The 21,640-nt window shown below is 42.6% G+C and overlaps 1 protein-coding gene across 3 annotated transcripts in view; it reads left to right on the forward strand.

Moving 5' to 3' along the window:
* Positions 1–266: 266 nt before the first annotated feature.
* The window catches only part of LOC137375804 (M-phase inducer phosphatase 1-B-like), a 44,438-nt gene continuing 23,064 nt past the window's right edge, over positions 267–21,640 (forward strand). Inside the window, exons 1-8 of one of the 3 annotated variants that reach the window (XM_068043281.1) lie at positions 267–315; positions 1,662–1,682; positions 4,170–4,373; positions 10,006–10,088; positions 11,178–11,226; positions 12,428–12,461; positions 13,777–13,878; positions 19,176–19,280. In XM_068043281.1, coding sequence (XP_067899382.1) covers positions 4,186–4,373; positions 10,006–10,088; positions 11,178–11,226; positions 12,428–12,461; positions 13,777–13,878; positions 19,176–19,280 — 561 coding nt within the window. In that variant the 5' untranslated portion in view covers positions 267–315; positions 1,662–1,682; positions 4,170–4,185. Of the gene's footprint in view, positions 1,683–4,169; positions 4,374–10,005; positions 10,089–11,177; positions 11,227–12,427; positions 12,462–13,776; positions 13,879–19,175; positions 19,281–21,640 lie in introns of all 3 variants that reach the window. The other 2 variants (XM_068043282.1, XM_068043283.1) reach the window with 2 other exon arrangements.

Raw genomic sequence — 21,640 nt, forward strand, 5'->3', positions numbered from 1 at the left:
GGCTATAATAGAAAGTCACCAAACTACTTATTGTACACCGTTGACCTTTAAGGAAGCTGAGGCTTGATTGGCACTGGCTTGATCCAATTATACAGCTTGTGACAATCAGCAATGGGAAGCCCATCAATGGCCAATCAGCGAGTCCAAGGGGCGGGTCCACAGACTCTATGACGCAAGATGCAGCAGCAGTCAGTGATTGGTGGCTTCCGAAAGCAGAACCAGCATTGGCTCCTGGAGTGTCCGCGTTGGTGCGGCAGATTTAAAATCCATTTGAAAGCAGAAGTGGGGAAGCAGGAGCTGTGGTTGGGCAGCATGGTAATTAATGTATCTGCAGAGAGGGAGATTAGAGTCTGAGTACTGGGCTTTAGAGTAAGAATAAACTCTGGGTATGAGAGGCGGAGACTGATGCTACGTTGTGTTTTCGACTTAAGGGCGAGACTTTGTATAGTGGGAGTTAGGACAAGAACGAGTGAATGAGAGATCATGTATGGTGAGAACTAGCGGGAGAGAGAGACAGACGACCCTGGAAACTGGGAATTAAGGGGGGGGGGGGGGAGAGAGAGGCGATCCTGTTTACTGGGAATTGGGGGAAAGAGAAGACCCAATATACTGGGATTTAGGGGGAGAGAGAGAGAATCCTGTATATTGGGAGTTAGGGTGAGTGGGAGACAGCACCTATATACTGGCAGTTAGAGTAAGAAAGAGAGGAACTAGACTGTGTATACTGTTAGAGAGAGAGTTACCGATCGATTGTGTATACTGGGAGTTGGGGTGAGAGAGAGAATAGACCCTGTATACTAGGAGTTAGGATGTGAGAGCATGACTACATCCTGTATACTGGGAGTTAGGGTAAGAGAGAACGACTAGACCCTGTATACTGGGAGTTGTGAGTGAGAAAGAGTAGACTGTGTACATTGCAGTTTGAGTGAGTGAAAGAGAGAGGCTAGATCCTGTATACCAGGAATTAGGGTGGGAGAGAGACGGGACCCTGTACACAGGAAGTTAGTTAGTGAGTGGGTGAGAGAGATAGAGTAGACCCTGTGTATTGTGAGTTAGGGTGAGTGAGAAAAAGTAGGGCCTGTATTCTGGGAGTTCAGAAAGAGACAGAGATTGGGCCCTCTATACTGGAAGTTAGAGTAAGAGAGAGAGAGAGTAAGAGAGACTAGACCCTGTTTTGTGGGAATTAGGGTAGGAAAGAGAGAGACTAGACCCTGTATGCTGGGAAGTAGAGAGAGAGAGGAGGGACCCTGTTTACTTGGAATTAGGCTGAGAGAGAGAGAAGGAAAGACGGGTGCTGACAGTTACATTTGGAAAGGAAGAGACCAGATCCTCTGTACTGAGAGTTGGGAGAAGATGCATGTGAAACCTTTCCACTTTTAGGAATGGGTGTGTGAGAGGAAAAGTAAACGCCTCTCTGTATTTGGTGGTGGACGGCAACAGCCCCTCTTTACCAAGTGCTGGGTGGGCGCTATTCAAGAGAATAGGCAACAACAGTTGACAGCTCCAAGCTGTGCCAGCTTGGCTTGGGTTTGGTGAATCATATAGATTTGGAGAAACCATGCCATATGTCTGACTGGTTAGAGCCAGAAAGAAATCCATGCTTATTCAGGGGCTTGTAGCGGATATACCTGTAAACTAAATGCAATCTTGACATTTGACAGCTCTCTGACAAATCTGAAGAGGTAAGTGATTTTTCAGTGAGAATACAGTGTTTATGTAGTTCTATTTTATACACTTTGAAAGAGGGATGGACTGACTGTAATGTTACCCAGTGCATTGGAACACCATGTCTGGTGCCACAACTGTGGGGATCACAGGTTCAAATGGCTCCACACAGCTGTTGGAGCTGTCGTCCAGGCTCATTGTTCATTGTAAAAGTGTATCTGTTTTTGTTCTCCAAATGAGTTTTTTTTTAAAGAGGTTATCAGTGCTGTCAATATTTTGGACTGGTTCAGCTCCATTCTCATCTGATCGTGCCTGCTTCTAATGTTGTTGATCAGTTCACATGACTCTATATTTATACATTAATAAAATCAGCTTCTCTGGTGAATCTTCTAATCTAAAGTGTTAGCGGCCATGATGATCACCATGTAAATAGCCCAATGATTCCATTGGAGCCTCTACAGTGTTTGACAAAATTATTTTCTCAGTTTTGTCATTGCTGTCCTGATGAGAATACCTCATACTGAGATGCAGTGCCACCTGTGCTGGGAGTTGTCCAACATTTTGCCCAAATAGCCATTCTTCTTTAGTGAGCTCAGTGTTAGGGTATTCGATTGTGGAAAGCACTGTAGCTGAGCTCAACCTTGTCCTCCGTGAGATCTGCACTTGCTGTGTTTTCCAGTGGAGGTCACTGGCTACTGTCCACGAGCCGTATCTAGTTTTCATGTTCCCAACCCAGGGATAAATCTTTGCACCCCCGTTGCTGTTCCCAGCTGAGATCTCGCAGCCCATCCAATTAGTCCCTCTTGCTCAGTTCGAAACTGGGTTCTCATTTACTCACTGAATCATCAGACAAGTTTTTTTTTCTCTCTCCTTAGCTTTCATTTAAAGTAGTTGTTTTAGATTTAGCTTAGATTTTAACTTGTAATTAGGGTAGCAGGGTCATTTGAAATCTCGGGGGGGTGGTCGTCCCTGCCCTTTTGCGAGTTGCCCAGGTAAGGGTCCTTTGCCCAAAGTTCCAAGCCACGGCCAAAAATGGAACCAGCGAATTTCCAGTGGTGATGGCAGAAGAGCTAGAATCTCAAGGGATAATGGCTGCTTACAGTTAGAGGATCTGTTTCCTTTAAAAACACTCATGAAGAAGGCAACAGGAAGCCACCTCATGTGCTTTTTCCCTAGTCATATTGCTAATTTCTCATGGAGGTTAAAAAATTGGAGGCTCTTGCGAGCAACTGAAGAGGAAAGCACATGACCGTGAGGTGTTGAGAAATGTTCAGATCATCACTACTTAATTAGTAATGTCAGAAATGTTAGCTCTGTATCTAATGCCTTTGTGGCCCTTGTCTGTTAGTATCACTAAAGAGCGGTAAATTAATTTGCTTTCAATGTGCCAGCAGCATATGTCTCCTTATCCTGCAATCTTGTCACATATGGGCATGCATAACAGTATTGCAAATTTTGGAAGTTGAAATGGATAGTTAAAGCCAACCCTATGTAATTTCTTAGACACAGTACATTGTCTAAAGAGTCAAACCTTGTGGCAATTGATGTGTAACGTACCCACCAGTTGTACCCATGAAATGAATTAGATTGAAGGATGTTGCATTTGTCGCTGTCGCGACATAGGAGTGGTACTTTTATTCCACAACTGGAATGTTTTGGATGTTAGGGATTTTCAAGCTGCATTTATACTTGTGGTTTAAAACAAAATAAACAAGCAGACATCTAAGACTATCGTGCAATTGCAGCTAGCATTGGTCCATCTCCAATTGGTTGCTCTTCATGCAGATACCAGGATTAAGTAGAGAAACTGGTGTTGGGAAATAGATGAAGGAATATTTGTAGAGAATAATGGATACCAGCTGAATCATGCAGCTGTGAACTAATGGAGGGGTTCAGATGTTCATCTTTTCTGTGTGTTGGGCGATTGGGGTTTATTGGGATATGCCAGCCAGTAACCAGGTCCAGGGAGGGTGAGCAAGTTGTCCAGAGTGATCTGCCATCTCTTTGTTTCCCCTTGTGGTGATTGTCCTGCACTCGGTTGAAATAGTTCACCATGCCAGAACCATGGGTGCTGATGTACATCTCTTTCTGTTGCAGTGATTTGGAGCATTCTAGGGATGAGAAAAGGGATGTGCAACTAAAAATCCCTGACTTCATCTCCAATTACTACTACTTTCGATTAGCCACATTGACTAACCTTTGCTTTGCAGTATTGAGCATTATTGAACACTGCTTGAACGTTTTACAGAACAATTTTCTTTTAAGGGTGTTGCAGAAGTGCCAATCCAATATATGTCAATGGAAATTTTGGATTAATCCATTTCATCGAGGAGAATGGAGCAGGAATCACACAAGAGCTCATGTTTTACATTTTTATTTTCCAGGTCGTCATTTTATTTCTCTGGTAGAAACCTATTGAAAGTATTAAAACATTTCTACTTTTGAGTGAATCTAAACTTACCAAAGAGATAAATGCCTCACATCTCTGCTTTTTCCTCTCCCAGGTGTTTGGAACCAATAATGGACAAGTGTGAAGATATTTCCATGGCGCTCAGTCCTGACTTCAGTCCGAGTTTCCGACTGGGATGTAAGAAGTTGCTGTCCATTATCCAGGATGCCAACTCTTCTCTGTCCTTCTCCCCGGAGTCTATGACCTCACCAGTGCCTAATTGTGCTCTCAACATGAGTAATCTTAGCTCCTGTGATGGGTAAGCAAGTGGGATGAGAGGGGTGCTTTCTCTTCTAGCACGTCAACACATAAAGACTGAGTAGTGAGGAAAGGTACTGTCTGATTCCCTTTCTATCTATCATAACGTTGTGGTGAGGAGGATGCCTAAAACCTTTTCGTTGGGGCCCAGTATTCTTAAACCTTGTTCACTGTAGGAGACTTTTCTGTCTTGGGGTTCATGTGCCTTCAGTGGATTCAGAGGCTTGTGAGAAGGAGATGGGAGCAGACAGGAGAGATCTTCTCAATCCAGGAGCAAACGGCTTTCTGCCCAAACTGTTTGTTCAAAGTCAAAAATACTCAGGTTGCCCAGCAGGTTAGTCATGTGACTAGCTGGTTTGACCATGTCTGTTTGTCTATTCAGCCATCTTAGCAGTCAACCTGGAATGCGAGCTCTCCCACCTTCAACATCTGGTGATCAAAAGTCTATTGTGGGTTGAATGCATCAGGGAATGGCTGCATTGTCCTTCCAAACACCGTCTGTTAATAGGAAAATGTTAAACAGATCAGCCGTGGCTGGAAAAGACAAGTCCTTTCTTCACTCCAGGAACAGTTTAAAATCAATGTTCATGACAAAATTAATGTGCCTCATTCTTGACAGGTGGGGACCTAGCATGACGCCATCCTTTTGTTCAGGCTCAATGGGCTGATTGAGAAGCCTTAGGAAATGGGGAGCCAGATGATATCTCTTAAAATCTGCAGCACACTCTGCCAGTCGGATTGGAGTTTTGGGCACATCTAGGAAATGAATAGAGGTGCGCTTGCTTTGTGCAACCTCCCAGATTCAACCTGCCAGAGCTGTTGACGTCAGACAAACGTTTAATGGAAAATTGGACTGGGCAGGGTGCTTACTGTTGTGTGGCTGAGGATCATTCCCCTTAGAGGTTAATCCAACAGGGTCCAGGTTGGAAAAGTTGATATTGAAGACCACGACTGAGGTGGAGACGTTTATTAGGCTGCTCACGTTCCATATTTTCAGATCTCTCTTCAATCTTTTCTAGTCCTGTGTCCTGGCTTGCTCTTTTGCTTCTGATTTACTGTATATTCTTCCCCCACCCCATTAGCAACAGATGCTTCAGCACCACATCCTCAATTCTGGAATTCTGTTCCTAAACTCTTGGTCTTGCTATGCTATCCTTGCCTTTAGAAACCTCCTCAAAATTTACTCTGTGAATTGTGCTTCAATTCACTTCCCTTAACTTCACTGCCACTTTCTGCTTGGTGTTGAGTGTTCATCCTGTAAAGAGTTCTAGGGATTTGGGTTATGTGAAAGATGCTATATAAATGCAAGCTGTGTCTTTGTTGCACAGGCAGGTTATATGATTTGATTCCATTGTTAGGCAGTCAGTCACAACTGCTCCATACTAAAAAACTTTTGTCATTAAGTGGCTGTTTGGAGCATGCCTTGCTCGATGTAGGGTAGATACTGGTCTAAAGCCAAATGGGGATGCGGTGGTTTAATACTGTAAGGATGATGTTGAAGAAAAGAGGAGGAAGCTTAGTATTAAGCGGAAAGATTCTGTTTTGTGATGAATAAAATAATATCATAATATGATTGAATTTTACATTCAGTTTGAGGGAGAGAAGAGTGGGTCCAAAACTAGTATTTTAAACTTAAATATGGGCAATTATGAGGGCATGAAAACAGAGCTAGCTAAAGTGAACTGGAAAATCAGGATAAGGGATAGGTCAATAGAGATGCAGTGGCAGACATTTAAGGGGATATTTCAGAATACACAGAATGGATACATTTCAACAAGAAAGAAAAATCCCAAGGGTAGGACCCGCCAATCCGTGGTTAACTAAAACAGTTAAAGATAGTATCAAACTTAAAGAAAAAGCCTATAATTGCGCAAAGATGGGTGGCAGGTCAGAAGATTGGGCAGAATATTTTAAAAAAAGCAAAGAATGACTAAAAGATTGATAAGGAAGGTTAAATTAGAGTACGAGAGAAAGCTAGCTAGAAGTATAAAGACAGATAGTAAGAGTTTCTGTAGCTATTTTAAAAAGAAAAGTTAATAAAGTGAGTGTTGGTCCTTTCGAAAATGAGTCTGGGGAATTAATAATGGATAATAAGGAGCTGGCAGATGAATTGAACAGATATTTTGCTTTGGTCTTCACTATTGAAGTAACATCCCAGTATTAGCTGTAAGTCAGGAAATGGAAGGGAGGGAGGCACTCAAGAAAATTATAAGCACCAGGAAAGTGGTACTGAACAAACTGTTGGAGCTGTGGGCTGACAAGTCCCCGGGTCCTGATGGACTTTATCCTAGGGTGTTAAAAGAAGTGGCTTGTGCGATAGTTGATGCGTTAGTTTTAATTTTCCAAAATTCCCTAGATTCGGGGAAGGTTCTGTTAGATTGGAAAATAACGAATGTAACTCCTTTATTCAAAAAGAGAGGGAGACAGAAAGCAGGAAACTACAGGCCAGTTAGCTTAACATCTGTCATAGGGAAAATGTTAGAAGCTACTATTAAAGACGTTATAGCAGGGCATTTAGAAAAATTCAAGGTGATCAGGCAGAGTCAACAAGGTTTTGTGAAAGGGAAATCATGTTCAACCAATTTATTGGAGTTCTTTGAGGGAGTTACATGTGCTGTGGATAAAGGGGAACCGGTGGATGTATTGTACTTAAATTTCCAGAAGGCATTTGATAAGGTGTCACATCAAAGGTTATGGCAGAAAATAAAAGCTCATGGTGTAGGGGGTAACATATTGGCATGGATAGAAGATTGGCTAGTTAACAGAAAACTGTAGGCATAAGTGGGTCATTTTCTGGTTGGCAAGATGTAAAGAGTGGTGTGCCACACGGATCAGTGCTGGGGCCTCAACTTTTTACAATTTATATAAATGACTTAGATGAAGGTATGGTTGCTAAATTTGCTGATGACACAAAAATAGGTAGGAAAGTAACTTGTGAAGAGGACATAAGGAGGCTACAAAGAGATATAAAACAAAAACAAGAAATGCTGGAATCACTCAGCAGGTCTGGCAGCATCTGTGGAAAGAGAAGCAGAGTTAACGTTTCGGGTCAGCGACCCTTCTTCGGAACTGACAAATATTAGAAAAGTCACAGATTATAAACAAGTGAGGTGGGGGTTGGGCAAGAGATAACAAAGGAGAAGGTGCAGATTGGACCAGGCCACATAGCTGACCAAATGTGGCCTAGTCCAATCTGCACCTTCTCCTTTGTTATCTCTTGCCCAACCCCCACCTCACTTGTTTATAATCTGTGACTTTTCTAATATTTGTCAGTTCCGAAGAAGGGTCGCTGACCCGAAACGTTAACTCTGCTTCTCTTTCCACAGATGCTGCCAGACCTGCTGAGTGATTCCAGCATTTCTTGTTTTTGTTTCAGATTTCCAGCATCCGCAGTATTTTGCTTTTATTACAAAGAGATATAGATAGGTTAAGTGAGTGGGCAAAGACCTGGCAAATGGAATATAATGTGTAAGTGGGAAATTGTCCATTTTGGCAGGAAGAATAAAAAAAAAAGCATATAACCTAAATGGTGGGAGATTGCAGAGCTCTGAGATGCAGAGGGATCTGGGTGTCCTAGTGCATGAATCGCAAAAGGTTAGTATGCAGGTACAGCACGTAATTAGGAAAGCTAATCGAATGATATTGTTTATCACGGGGGAGGTTATGCTTCAGCTACACAGGGCATTGGTGAGACCACATCTGCAGTACTGTGTACAGTACTGGTCTTCCTTAAGGAAGGATGTAAATGCATTGGAGGCCGTACTGAGCAGGTTTACTAGACTAATACCTGGAATGGGCGGGCTGTCTTATAAGGAAAGATTGGACAGGCTAGGCTTGTATCCTCTGGAATTTAGAGTAAGAGGCGACTTGATTGAAACATAAGATCCTGAGGGGTCTTGACAGGGTGGATGTGGAAAGGATGTTTCCCCTTGTGGGAGAATCTAGAACTAGGGGGTCACCCATTTAAGACCGAGATGAGGAGAACTTTTTTCTGAGGTTCGTGAGTCTTTGGAATTCTCTTCCTCAAAAGGCAGTGGAAGCAGACTATTTGAATATTTTTAAGGCAGAGGTAGATAGATTCTTGATAAGCAAGGGGATGGAAAGTTATCGGGGGTAGGCAGAAATGTGAAGTAATCAGTTCAGCCATGAACTTATTGAATGACGGAGCAGGCTCGAAAGACCGAGCGGCTTACTCCTGCTCCTAATTTGTATGTTCATAAATAAATAAAAAAGCACTCTAGTTTGGGCAATTTGATTTAAACAATGCAATTGAATTTTCTGAAGACAAGGACATTTATGAAGTGAGCTTCAAAAATGCCCAGCTTTAAGACACTTCTGCGACCCCTTTATTGGATAAAAGATGACAAAGAAGTGTTTATTACATTCCTGGTGGAAACCCTATTGGATAGGGAAATGACTTTTTTTAACACTGAAACTGTACAGTGCATTGGTATACAATACTTAGCATTGAACCATGACAGAAGAGATGTCACCTCCTCTTGTGGGGTAAGAAAATGGAAAATTTAATTAGCGTCTGATCCCAAGTGAGCAGGTCTCAGTTAGACATCTTCTGAGTAATATTACTTTTGGCTTAGTTCAGGGTTAGGTTATGTTTTGGGGAATGCTGAGATCCTGTAGGCAATTGGGACATTTGGAAGCTAGCAAACTTTGGCAGTGTTTTAAGACTGAAGAGAGTGGTAGGAAATGGTAAAAAGGAAGAATATATTTTAAGGGGAAGGCTTAGGAGAATAATAACCATGTGGTTAGAAAAGAGGCTGCAGCATTTGTGTGACTTGACGAAATGAAACGGGCAATTACAGCAGCTTTGTAGTGAACGAGAAAAGCTTTCAGGCTGGGTCTGCTGTGTGGAACAGGAGATATGGCAGTTGTTTTTATAGGAACGCATATGTGATAATTTAGGCTAGGCTGGTAGCAACTACAGCTAGAAAATTGTGTTCTGACCTATTACTGAGTTATTCAGTTAAAAGATAAGCTGAAAAATCAGAGGTCCTTTAGAATTGGATGCAGACTGATGTCAGAGAAAGTGAAAGAATGATTAAATTCCTCTTGGGCTGAGGTTAAAGTACCCCACACTCTTTTTTTTTTAAAGAAAAAAGGTGTGATCAGATGAACTTCGGGCAAAATTTAGATCTCTGTAATTGGGCTAGTATGGGGATCTAGAATGAATGTTCCAGAAGTGAAACAGTAGGGGAGTGGGCAGAAGTGTTGAATTTTTTTTTCCACTTAAGTCAGAAGGAGTCAAAATTCTGGCAGTATGGGTTAAAGACATTTCTCAATCAGCAGTAAATTGGCTAGAAGTACTATTCAAGTCAAGAGAAAACAAATTGTGCATATAAGGGGAGATATGTTTGGAAATAGTTGAAGCATTTTGGAGCTGTAATTTGTTATGCTTGATGCTAGATTAGTGCCATAGACCAAGTGGTGTCTTCCTCTGTCTCTAAACAAGAACAAAAAACAGTTAGAATGTGTTAATGCTGCTTACCTAGCTCAAATGAGAATCTAATTAGTCACCTTTAACAAGTAAGAATTAAAAGTTGACTGTGATGGTCAAAAACTGAGCAGTGGACGGTATCATATGAATTGCAGCTAAGTGACTCTCTGTTCTCTTTCAGTGAGACTCCAAAACGTTGTCTGAACATGTCAAATCTGAGTAATGGAGGTGAGATGTCAGCATCTCCAGAGTTCATAGGCAAGGGTCAGTAAAACTTTTCTTCAAATTTATTATTCTCAATGCAAAAAGCCGAAGCATTTCTTTCCTTAGGCTATAACTATATATTTGGAATAAAAACAGAAAATGTTAGAAAACGCTCAGTAGGTCAGGCAATATCTGTGGAGAGAGAGAGTGAGTGAGTTTCAGGTCAATGACCTTTCATCAGAATATATTCGAGTTTTTTTTTGTTTTCTGAATGCTTTGAGAAGAGCTATATGCTACAACTTTCTGAGGTTAAAACTTTACAAGAAAATTTGAGGCTGGTTCACAGAAAACAAAACCAGGATAAGTAAAGCACCTCGGCCTAATTTCTCAATTCTCAATATAAACAAAATAACGATAATTTACATTTGTATTTAATTCTGCAGCAGCGCTGCCTATTTATCCAGCTGCAGTGAATAAAGCTCAAATTTATTTGTGTTCCAGAAGCAAATCAAAATGTAACTGTTTTGCTGTTTTTGGACAGAAGTCTTAGAAACTTCTTTCAAAATGTCTCTCCAGAGATGTGCACTACTTTCACGCTCTGGTAGTCCTTCCCCACCCCTGAGCTGAAGCAGTAACTTGTGCCTCACTGTGAGCAATGCCATGGAGCTTCACCAGTTTTGTAATTAAAATGGTGCCCCTTGCACGCACAGATATAATGCTTCTGTTACAGACGCAAATCCATCTTAAAATGCTGGGTGTCTTCTAGCCTCTGGAATCAAATGGGCTCGATGCATTAAGCTGGGGATTTAATTGAGGGATGAACTGATAATTCCATAGGTCAGAGCCATGTACTGAGCTAGGACTAATGTTCACCTCTGACTGAAAGTCATAAATATGAATGCTTCAGTTTTTTGCTGGCCCTCACCTTCTCTAAAGCTAGTCCTGAGGTGGTTCTGGCTGTGTCTTGGTTGGAATGAGTAGGAAATGTAGAAGAATCTGACTCTGACTAGCTCATTCTAGCAGAATTGCAACTGTGAACAGATAGTGGAGGAGAGCTCCAAGTGTTTAAATGGGGGTGGGGGGAAACAGATGGAAATATAATGGCGATGAGGAAATAAATAAATATATACAAGATTCTCTTTGTTTCAGGTTTGTGCCTTGACTCACCTGGTCTAACAGATGCACAGTCTGGTGAATTGTAAGTAATGTTCAAAAGTGCTGCTACTGACTGGATGAGATCTTTAACAGAGTATACTAGAGAAATCCATATAGATTGGATAATGAGATCCACACACACATTATAATGGATGCAGCATTCCAGGCTGGCGAGTGCTCGCTCTCTCTCTCTCTCTCTCTCGCTCTCTGGATATCTACTTTGAATGTTGAAATGTAATTTCCTTTCATGCTGAAAACCACGCCTGTTTTGAAGAAAATGAAAATATATGAGTGACATGTCATCCTAAATTGACCGCACTCAATCCTGATAGACATCTGCAAACTGGTGTCAATCCCCAAAACAGGCTAAAAATACTTTTGGTGTTTGTTCCTCTTCAGAGATCCCTATTGTGATTGAGTATGCTTCATAGTTAACTTTGAGAAGGTTCCTCCCTGCTCCTCTCTCCTCCTCCCGTTCAGTGACAGAGGCACTGTGGGTCAGACTGAACTATGTAACTTCAGCTGGAGTTCCCACAGTCTCTCTGGATTGTGGGAGAAAAAATAGTACTTGATTAAGCCATAGCTGCTGCTCGAAACATCTGCCAAATGATTGCACAATGTTGCCTCTTTCCAAAGAAAAATAAAGTCTTGTATTTGTATTGTGCCTTTCATGACTTCAAGACATCCTAAAGTGCTTTACAGCCAATGCTACACTTTTGAAGCATATTCACTTTCCAATTTGGGGAGTGTGGCAGCCAATTTGTACACATCAAGATCTCACAAACAGCAGTGAGATAATGACCAGATAATCTGTTTTTGGTACTGCTAAATCGAGGGATAAATATTTTCCAGGACGCCAGGTAGAACTGTCCTGATCTGCAATTAGTGCCATGGAGTCTCTTACATTGACTTGAGAGGGCAGATGGGGCACCGGTTTAAAGTCTCGTCTGAAAGACAACATATTCGACAGTGCAGCACTCCCTCAGCACTGCATTGAAGCTGCTCCACTGATCTTAACTGGAAAAACCCTGACAGTTTGATATGGAGCACTTAAAGATTCCTGTCTACGATGGCACTCCTTACCTGCACAGTTTGATTTACTGTAGAATTTGATTGTGAATTTCTCTCTGTGGCTTCAGTTCCGGCCTTTTGTCACCCCAGTACTTAAACAGCCCTACCGCTGGTTATTGCTGTCTCTGGTATAGAGTATAACTATATCTTTGCTGATGTGTTTTTTTTTACAGCAAGCAACCCATGGGAAGAACAGAACAACTACTGGTAAGAACATGCATTTCCAGTGAGAAATAACGTCAGATTTTTATTTTATTTTATTTTATTTAGAGATACAGCACTGAAACAGGCCCTTTGGCCCACCGAGTCTGTGCCGACCATCAACCACCCATTTATACTAATCCTACATTAATACCATATTCCTACCACATCCCCACCTTCCCTCAATTCCCTTACCACCTACCTATACTAGGGCCAATTTACCTATCAACCTGCAAGTCTTTGGCTGTGGGAGGAAACCGGAGCACCTGGCGTGGTCACAGGGAGAACTTGCAAACTCCACACAGGCAGTACCCAGAATCGAACCCAGGTCGCTGGAGCTGTGAGGCTGCAGTGCTAACCACTGCGCCACTGTAGATTATGAAGCATGAGGAGGGGGCAAGGAGCAGAGCTGAATATTCCTGGGGTTTCCCCCTATAAAAGCAACTGGCACAATAGCTGTCTAATTTGGAGAGCACACTGAGAGAGGTGGACACTGGGGCTCTCGGAACCTGTGCTTAGTTGTGGTGAGGCTGTTTGTGGTATCTGGGTAGGAGAGGGGTGAGATGGGGAGAAGTGGTTTTTAAACTTAATTTCTATCTTTGTATTTAAATGTTCCTTTTTTTTTTTGTTTTTTGAATACTCTTAATAGTGGATTTTGGAATGTGGGGTTAATGGAAGTAAACTGATGGTTTCAAATTCTCCTAAAAAAAATCAGTTTGGAAACCATTGAAGTATAGGAATACTCAGAAGATGGGGCTACATTTATAGCCTTGTCCTAGCCATTCTTTCCAAACATTTTAATAAAAGCCTGGTTATCTGTGCATGGTCCCTCAAACAAAGTGACTTTTATTTTTAAGGGGAAGGGGAAAGGAAGAGGAAAGAATTTGAAACTGATTATATTTTTTAAATTGTGTGCTCTTAACAATTGCTTTAGTAATGCTCATATACAGGAATTAGTCAATATTCAAACACAAACCTCTCTAGGAATTGATACAGTCGTGTGGTGGCTATTACTTGGGGGCTTGCGAGTTCAAATTCCTTCTTGACAATTTGAGAAACTCTATTCAATAAATCTAGTCATTGTGAGCCGGTACCAGAAATAAAACCCCTAAAAGCAGCCAGATTGTTATTTTAAAAACTCAATGGTCTTGCTAATGTCCTTTGTGTGACCCTGACTTCCACAGCATATTCCATGTCACCCCCTCCCCAATGCATAAAGTAAAAGCTTAACTGAGGAGAATATGGCAAATGAATATGTTTAACACAAATTCCACTTTGTTTTTAAAAAACAATATATAGAAATAATATATTTGCCTTGCAGCCGAAGGTTCTCTGCAGCAGTCCTATGTTCAGCGTGTCTGGCCCACAGAACCAGGTCCCGTACTATATGGATTTCGGAAGCCAGGGCCACAACAAGGAAAATGTAAGGAGAGTGTTTTTTTTTTTTCGGATTCTATATTGGTTTTATAGGAAGTGCCTATTACACATCAAACTGTGTGTATGTATTGATTTTTAGAAGATTGCTGCAGTTTGGCTGCTTTGTGTCAAGATGACGATCATTTGGAACATTTATCTGTAGCTAGTATGAGTGACATGTGCTTGCAGGATAAAGGTCTGTCTGCATTTTACTTCCAGGCCATAGAGAGGTTGAATTTTACAAAACAGGAGGGTATTCAGCCCACTATGCCTGTGTTGGCACTCTGAAAGAGGTGTCAACTGTGTCATAGATGCAGCACATGTTGGGAGAAAGATAAAGGTCCTTTTGCACTTTCCCGTCAAACGTTCACAGGTCTAGTTTAGCATGGATTACATACAGAATGAATCTCTTTTTACCTATTTACACCAGCGAGACACTTACTTTCATTTCCTACTGTATCCATCCTAATATAGTCAGTTTTATGCTGTGGGCTCATTCCCAATAAGAGCTGACTTTGGAATATGCAACAGAGCCCAAGTTCTTTTGAGCTGCTCTTGGAAATCTGGTAGAGGCCAAAAAAAATAGCTTTGTAGCATCTGTTTTTTAAAAAATATTTTTTCTCAAACAGAAAATGCTGGTGGCAGAGTTGGCAATGGTGATTGATTGAGAAAAATTGAGCAAGTTAACACACACAGTCGATGCTGAAGCTATGTCAGACAGTCTCATGTTCATTCCAACCACCATGATGTTACATAATTACATATATTACAATACGAAAATGGCTGTTCTGCTTAATGGGTACGTGTTGGACTTGTACAGCACAGAAACAGGCCCTTCATGTCCGTGCCGGCCATCAGGCACCTATCTATTCTAATCCCATTTTCCAGCAATTGGCCTGGAGCCTTGTATGCTATGGCGTTTCAAGTGCTCACCTAAATACTTCTTAAATGTTGTGAGGGTTCCTGCCTCTACCACTCCTTCAAGGCAGTGTATTCCAGATTCCAACCACCCTCTGGGTGGAAAGGTTTTTCCTCAAATCCCCTCCAAATCTCCTGCCCCCTTACCTTAAATCTATGCCTTCCTGGTTATTGGCACCTCCACTAAGGGAAAAAGTTTCTTCCTATCTATGCCCCTCATAATTTTGTATACCTCAATCAGGTCCCCCCTCAGCCTTCTCTGCTCTGAGGAAAACAACCCTAGCCTATCCAGTCTCTCTTCATAGCTGAAATGTTCCAGCCTAGGTAACAGCCTGGTGAATCTCCTCTGCACTCTCTCCAGTGAAATCACATCCTTCCTATAGTGTGGTGACCAGAACTGTACACAGTACTCCAGCTGTGGCCTACAGCTCCTTCATAACATGCCTGCTCTTATATTCTATGCCTCGGTGAATAAAGGCAAGCATCCCATATGCCTTCCTAACGACCTTATCTACCTGTACTGCTGCCTTCAGTGATCTATGGACAAGTACACCAAGGTCCCTCTATACTTCCTAGGGTCCTACCATTCATTGTATATTTCCTTGCCTTGTTAATCCTCCCAAAATGCATTACCTCATACTTCTCGGGATTAAATTTCATTTGCCACTCCTCTGCCCATCTTATCAGCCCAGTTATATCGTCCTGTAATCTAAGGCTTTCTTCCTCACTATTTACGGCACTGCCAATTTTTATGTCATCAGCGAACATACTGATCATACCTCCTATATTCACGTCTAAATCGTTAATGTACACTCCAAACAGCAAGGGTCCCAGCACCGATCCCTACCACTGTTCACAGGCTTCCAATCACAAAAACAACTCTCGACCATCACCCTCTGCCTCCTGCCACTAAGCCAATTTTGGATCCAATTTGCCAAATAGCCCTGGATCTCATGGGCTCTTATCATCTTAACCAATCTCCAATGTGGGACCTTATCAAAAGCCTTACTGTGATCCATGTAGACTACATCAACGCTTTACCCTCATCGACACATCTAGTCAGCTCCTCGAAAAATTCAATCAAGTTAGTTAGACACAATCTCCCCCTGGCAAAGCCATGCTGACGATCCCTGATTAATCCCTGCCTCTCCAAGTGGAGATTAATCCTGTCCCTCAGAATTTTTTCCAATAGTTTCCCTACCACAGATGTTAGCCTCACTGGCCTTTAATTGCCTGGTTTATCCCTGCTACCCTTCTTGAATAATGGTACCTCTCCTAATTACTTTTTTAAGTACTCCCCTACACTTTCTATACTCCTCTAGGGCCTCCGCTGTTTTCAGCGCTCTGTATCTGCCATAAACCTCCTTTTTTTTTTTTCCTTATCCAATCCTCTATATCCCTTGACATCCAGGGTTCCCTGGACTTGTTGGTCCTACCCTTCACCTTTATGGGAACATGTTGGCCCTGACTTTCACTATTTCCTTTTTGAATGATTCCCACTGGTCTGATGTAGACTTTCCTACAAGTAGCTACTCCCAGTCTACTTTGGCCAGATCCTGTTTTATCATATTGAAATTGGCCTTCACCCCCCCCCCCCCCCCCCCACCCCCCACCCCAATTCAGTACTTTTATTTCCAGTCCATCTTTGTCCTTTTCCATAACTACCTTAAATATTAGCGTTATGGTCACTATCCCTGAAACTTTCCCCCACTGCCAGTTCTACCACTTGTCCGGCTTCATTCCCGAGGATTCGGTCCACTACTGCCCTTTCTCTTGTTGCAGTTTCCATGTGCTGGCTCAAAAAGCTCTCCTGAATGCACTTTAAGAATTCCGCCCCCTTTAAGCCTTTTGCACGAATATTATCCCCTCTAACATTGGGGAAGTTGAAATTCCCTACTATTATTACCCGATTATTTTTACACGTCTCTGAGATTTGCCTACATATCTGCTCCTCTATCTCTCCCTGACTGTTTGGAGGCCTGTAGTACACTCCCAGCCAAGAGATTGCCCCCTTTTTGTTTTTAAGTTGTACCCATATGGCCTCATTTGAGGAACCTTCTAGGATATCATCCCTCCTTACTGCAGTAATTGACTCCTTCAACAGTGCAATGCCATCTCCTCTTTTACATACCCAAGCTCCCCTCCCCCCCCCCCCCCCCATCACACCTGAAGATTCTATACCCTGGAAGGCCAGTCCTGCCCTTCCCTCAACAATGTCTCTGTGATAGTAATAATATCATATTCCCATGTGTTAATCAACACCCTCAATTCATCTGCCTTACTTGTAAGACTCCTTGCATTAAAATAGATGCAATCCAGCTTTGCATTATTTGCTTGTGCCTTAACAGGTCTGTATTTGCTTTGCCTTCAAGACTGACTTAATTTCTCTTCTACATTTTGGCTGTGCATAACCCCCTACTGTACCTCCACTCTGTATTCCATCTCCCTTCCAAATTAGTTTAAACCGCCACCAACAGCACTATCAAACCTCCCAGCAAGGATGTTGGTCCTGTTCCGGTTCAGGTGCAACCCATCCAACTTGTACAGGTCCCACCTTCGCCAGAAACAGACCCAGTGATCCAGGAAACTAAAGCCCTCCCTCCTGCACCATCTCTTCAGCCACGCATTCATCTGCTCTATCCTCCTATTTCTAAACTCACTAGCATGTGGCACCAGGAGTAATCCAGAGATTACAACCTTAGAGGTCCTGCTTTTTAATCTGCTACCTAGCTCCCTAAATTCTTGTTGCAGGACCTCATCCCTCTTTCTACCTATGTCGTTGGTACCAATGTGAAGCACAACCTCTGACTGTTCACCCTCCCCCATCAGAATGTCCTGCAGCCACTCCATGACATCCTTGACCCAAGCGCCAGCGAGGCAACATACCATCCTTGAGTCATGTTTGCGGCCACAGAAACGCCTATCTGTACCCCTTATGATAGAATCCCCTATCACTATAGCTCTCCCATTCCCACTCTGTTGGTGTTTATCATCCAAGTGGTCCTAATGCTATGTGCCTGTCTGTTTCATGCCCTTTCTTTCAACCACCTATCCAACCTTCTTTAAAATGTTGACATGGTCTCTGTTTTCAATCACTGACTCTGGCAGTGCATTCCACAGCCCCACAATACACAGTCCTTTTTAAAATGGAAATTTCTCCTCCTTTCTGTTTTACATTTCTTGTGTTTAATCCTATATCGATGTCCCTCAATCAGTGGAAGCAGTCTGTTTCTCTTTTACTATCCCTTTATAATTGTAAACACCTCTATCAAATGACTCTGTAGTTGCATCTGTTCTGAAGAAAATAGTCCCCATTTTTTCTGAAGTCTGTCTTATTTTTGTTTCCTCATACCAGGGAGCAACATAGTGAATCAACACTCTACCCTTTCTCTTGCTTCAATATCCTTTCTATCGTGTGGAGTCCCAAAACCCCACACAATACTCCCAAGTGTACACTTGCTAAGATTGATGTAGATTCACTGTTATATCTTGATTTTCTCTTGCCATAAAATTCATAAGCTATTAGCTTCTTTAATGACCTGACCCATTTGAGGTGCTGCTTTTAATATTGTATGAACGTGATCCTAAATCCCTTTGCTCTTCCACATCACCCATTTTCTCCCATTCAAGGTATGACATTTTTTAACCAAAATGTACCACTTCACATTTACTGACCTTGAGTTCCATCTGCCACTTTTTTCTGCACTAAGCCATCTTAATCAATGTCCTCATGTGGCTTCCTTTGGTTCTCAGAATTACTTACTGTGCCTCCTATTTTCATATCATCTGCAAAATTTGATACCACTCCCTCAAGCCCTATATCCAAATCATTAATATACACAGCGAACAGAAGCGATCCCAGAAAAGACCCAGTAGGACACTGCTGCCCTCTTCCAACCGCTTGGAGAAACAGCCCATAATGACTAAAATAAAAGCAAAATACTGCGGATGCTGGAAATCTGAAACAAAAACAAGAAATGCTGGAATCACTCAGCAGGTCTGGCAGCATCTGTGGAAAGAGAAGGGTCAGTGACCCTTCTTCGGAACAGTAGCCCATAATGACTACTGTTTCCTCCCTTCTAATTGGTTTTAATCCAATTTGCTACTTGCTCCCTAATTCCAAATCCCTTTTTTTTTTACTGATCGTCTTTGTTGGCTTTGATAACGCAATCACGGTAATTACTCTTGACAACGGATATCCAGTTTAAAAAACAAAGGATATTAATCACAAAAAGTTCAGTTAAAGAAACTGGTTCATGTGTGGTGATTGGGTTTGTGTGTACTGGTAGAATTCGAATACTGAATTAGCAGACCAGACTTGAAGCTGACTGCAATGTATAGAGTTCACCAACAATGCTTAATGGAATTCATGTGATCCTCTTCTAGGACGGAGACTGGTTTAAAAGACCCATTTCTCCAGCTCCCAGGACAACCTTGATCCCCTTGCAAGACCCAGAAGTCTGTGGAACAACATCTTCCATGTCCTCTCTGGTGAGTCCAACTTAAACAGGTGTTTTTGAGGGATATTGAGTATTTTGTTTTTAACTTTCAATTTTTCCATGTTGGTGTTTGTTTTCTTTTGTCTCTCCCCGCCCACTGCTGTTCTTTTGAGAACAATGAGTGCCATTGGATGACACGGCTCTTTTTAACTTGACACTGCTCCTTCCCTTGAGGCCCGAGGACACTGAGGCCAGTTGTGGGGCCGCTCCACTGAGATGTACTAATTCAGCACCATATCAAGGCTGGAACCTGGGACCTTCTGGTCTGAATGGGTCAGTGACCACAAAAGTTCTGGATCAGCTGCGCCCGACAGTTTGTTTAATGACTCAGCTATTGTTATGGACTTTTAAACAGATCTCAATGTTTTTTTAAAAATCAATTGTCAGGGTATGGGTGTTGCTGGCAAAGTCAGCAGTTACTATCCATCCATAGTTGCTTTTGGGTAGGTTTTGAGCTGCCTTCTTGAACTGCTGAAATCTGTGTGGTGAAGGTACTCCCACAGTGTTTGGAAGGGAGTTTCAGGATTTTGACCCAGTGATGATGAAGGAATGGTGGTGAGTCTTTGGAACTCTCTTCCTCAAAAGGCAGTGGAAGCAGAGTCTTTGAATATTTTTAAGGCATAGGTAGATAAATTCTTGATCAGCAAGGGAGTGGAAGGTTATCGGGGGTAGGTGGGAATGTGGAGTAATCAGTTCAGCCATGAACTTATTGAATGGTGGAGCAGGCTCGATGGGCCGAGTGGCCGACTCCTGCTCCTAATTCATATGTTCATATATTGTGGGCAGGATTGTGCGTGACCTGAATGGAAACTTGGACGTGATGGTGTTCCCACGTACCTGATGCCCTTGTCTTTCAAGGTGGTGGAGGTCATGGGTTTGGGTGAACAAAGAACAAAGAAAATTACAGCGCAGGAACAGGCCCTTCGGCCCTCCAAGCCTGCGCTGATCCAGATCCTCTATCTAAACATGCCGCCTATTTTCTAAGGGTCTGTATCTCTTTACTTCCTGCCCATTCATGTATCTGTCTAGATACATCTTAAAAGACGCTATCGTGCCCGCGTCTACCACCCTCGCTGGCAACGCGTTCCAGGCACCCACCACCCTCTGTGTAAAGAACTTTCCACGCATATCCCCCCTAAACTTTTCCCCTCTCACTTTGAACTCGTGACCCCTAGTAATTGAATCCCCCAATCTGGGAAAAAGCTTCTTGCTATCCAACCTGTCTATACCTCTCATGATTTTGTACACCTCAATCAGGTCCCCCCTCAACCTCCGTCTTTCTAATGAAAATAATCCTAATCTACTCAACCTCTCTTCATAGCTAGCGCCCTCCATACCAGGCAACATCCTGGTAAACCTCCTCTGCACCCTCTCCAAAGCATCCACATCCTTTTGGTAATGTGGCGACCAGAACTGCACGCAGTATTCTAAATGTGGCCGAACCAAAGTCCTATACGACTGTAACATGACCTGCCAACTCTTGTACTCAATACCCCGTCCGATGAAGGAAAGCATGCCGTATGCCTTCTTGACCACTCTATTTACCTGCGTTGCCACCTTCAGGGAACAATGGACCTGAACACCCAAATCTCTCTGTACATCAATTTTCCCCAGGACTTTTCCATTTACTGTATAGTTCACTCTTGAATTGGATCTTCCAAAATGCATCACCTTGCATTTGCCCTGATTGAACTCCATCTGCCATTTCTCTGCCCAACTCTCCAGTCTATCTATATTCTGCTGTATTCTCTGACAGTCCCCTTCACTATCTGCTACTCCACCAATCTTAGTGTCGTCTGCAAATTTGCTAATCAGACCACCTATACTTTCATCCAAATCATTTATGTATATCACAAACAACAGTGGTCCCAGCACGGATCCCTGTGGAACACCACTGGTCACACGTCTCCATTTTGAGAAACTCCCTTCCACTGCTACTCTCTGTCTCCTATTGCCCAGCCAGTTCTTTATCCATCTAGCTAGTACACCTTGGACCCCATGCGCCTTCACTTTCTCCATCGGCCTACCATAGGGAACCTTATCAAACGCCTTACTGAAGTCCATGTATATGACATCTACAGCCCTTCCCTCATCAATCAACTTTGTCACTTCCTCAAAGAATTCTATTAAGTTGGTAAGACATGACCTTCCCTGCACAAAACCATGTTGCCTATCACTGATAAGCCCATTTTCTTCCAAATGGGAATAGATCCTATCCCTCAGTATCTTCTCCAGCAGCTTCCCTACCACTGACGTCAGGCTCACCGGGCTATAATTACCTGGATTATCCCTGCTACCCTTCTTAAACAAGGGGACAACATTAGCAATTCTCCAGTCCTCCGGGACCTCACC

Source organism: Heterodontus francisci, chromosome 12, assembly GCF_036365525.1.
Source record: "Heterodontus francisci isolate sHetFra1 chromosome 12, sHetFra1.hap1, whole genome shotgun sequence".
In the NCBI taxonomy this organism is placed as follows: Eukaryota; Metazoa; Chordata; class Chondrichthyes; order Heterodontiformes; family Heterodontidae; genus Heterodontus; species Heterodontus francisci.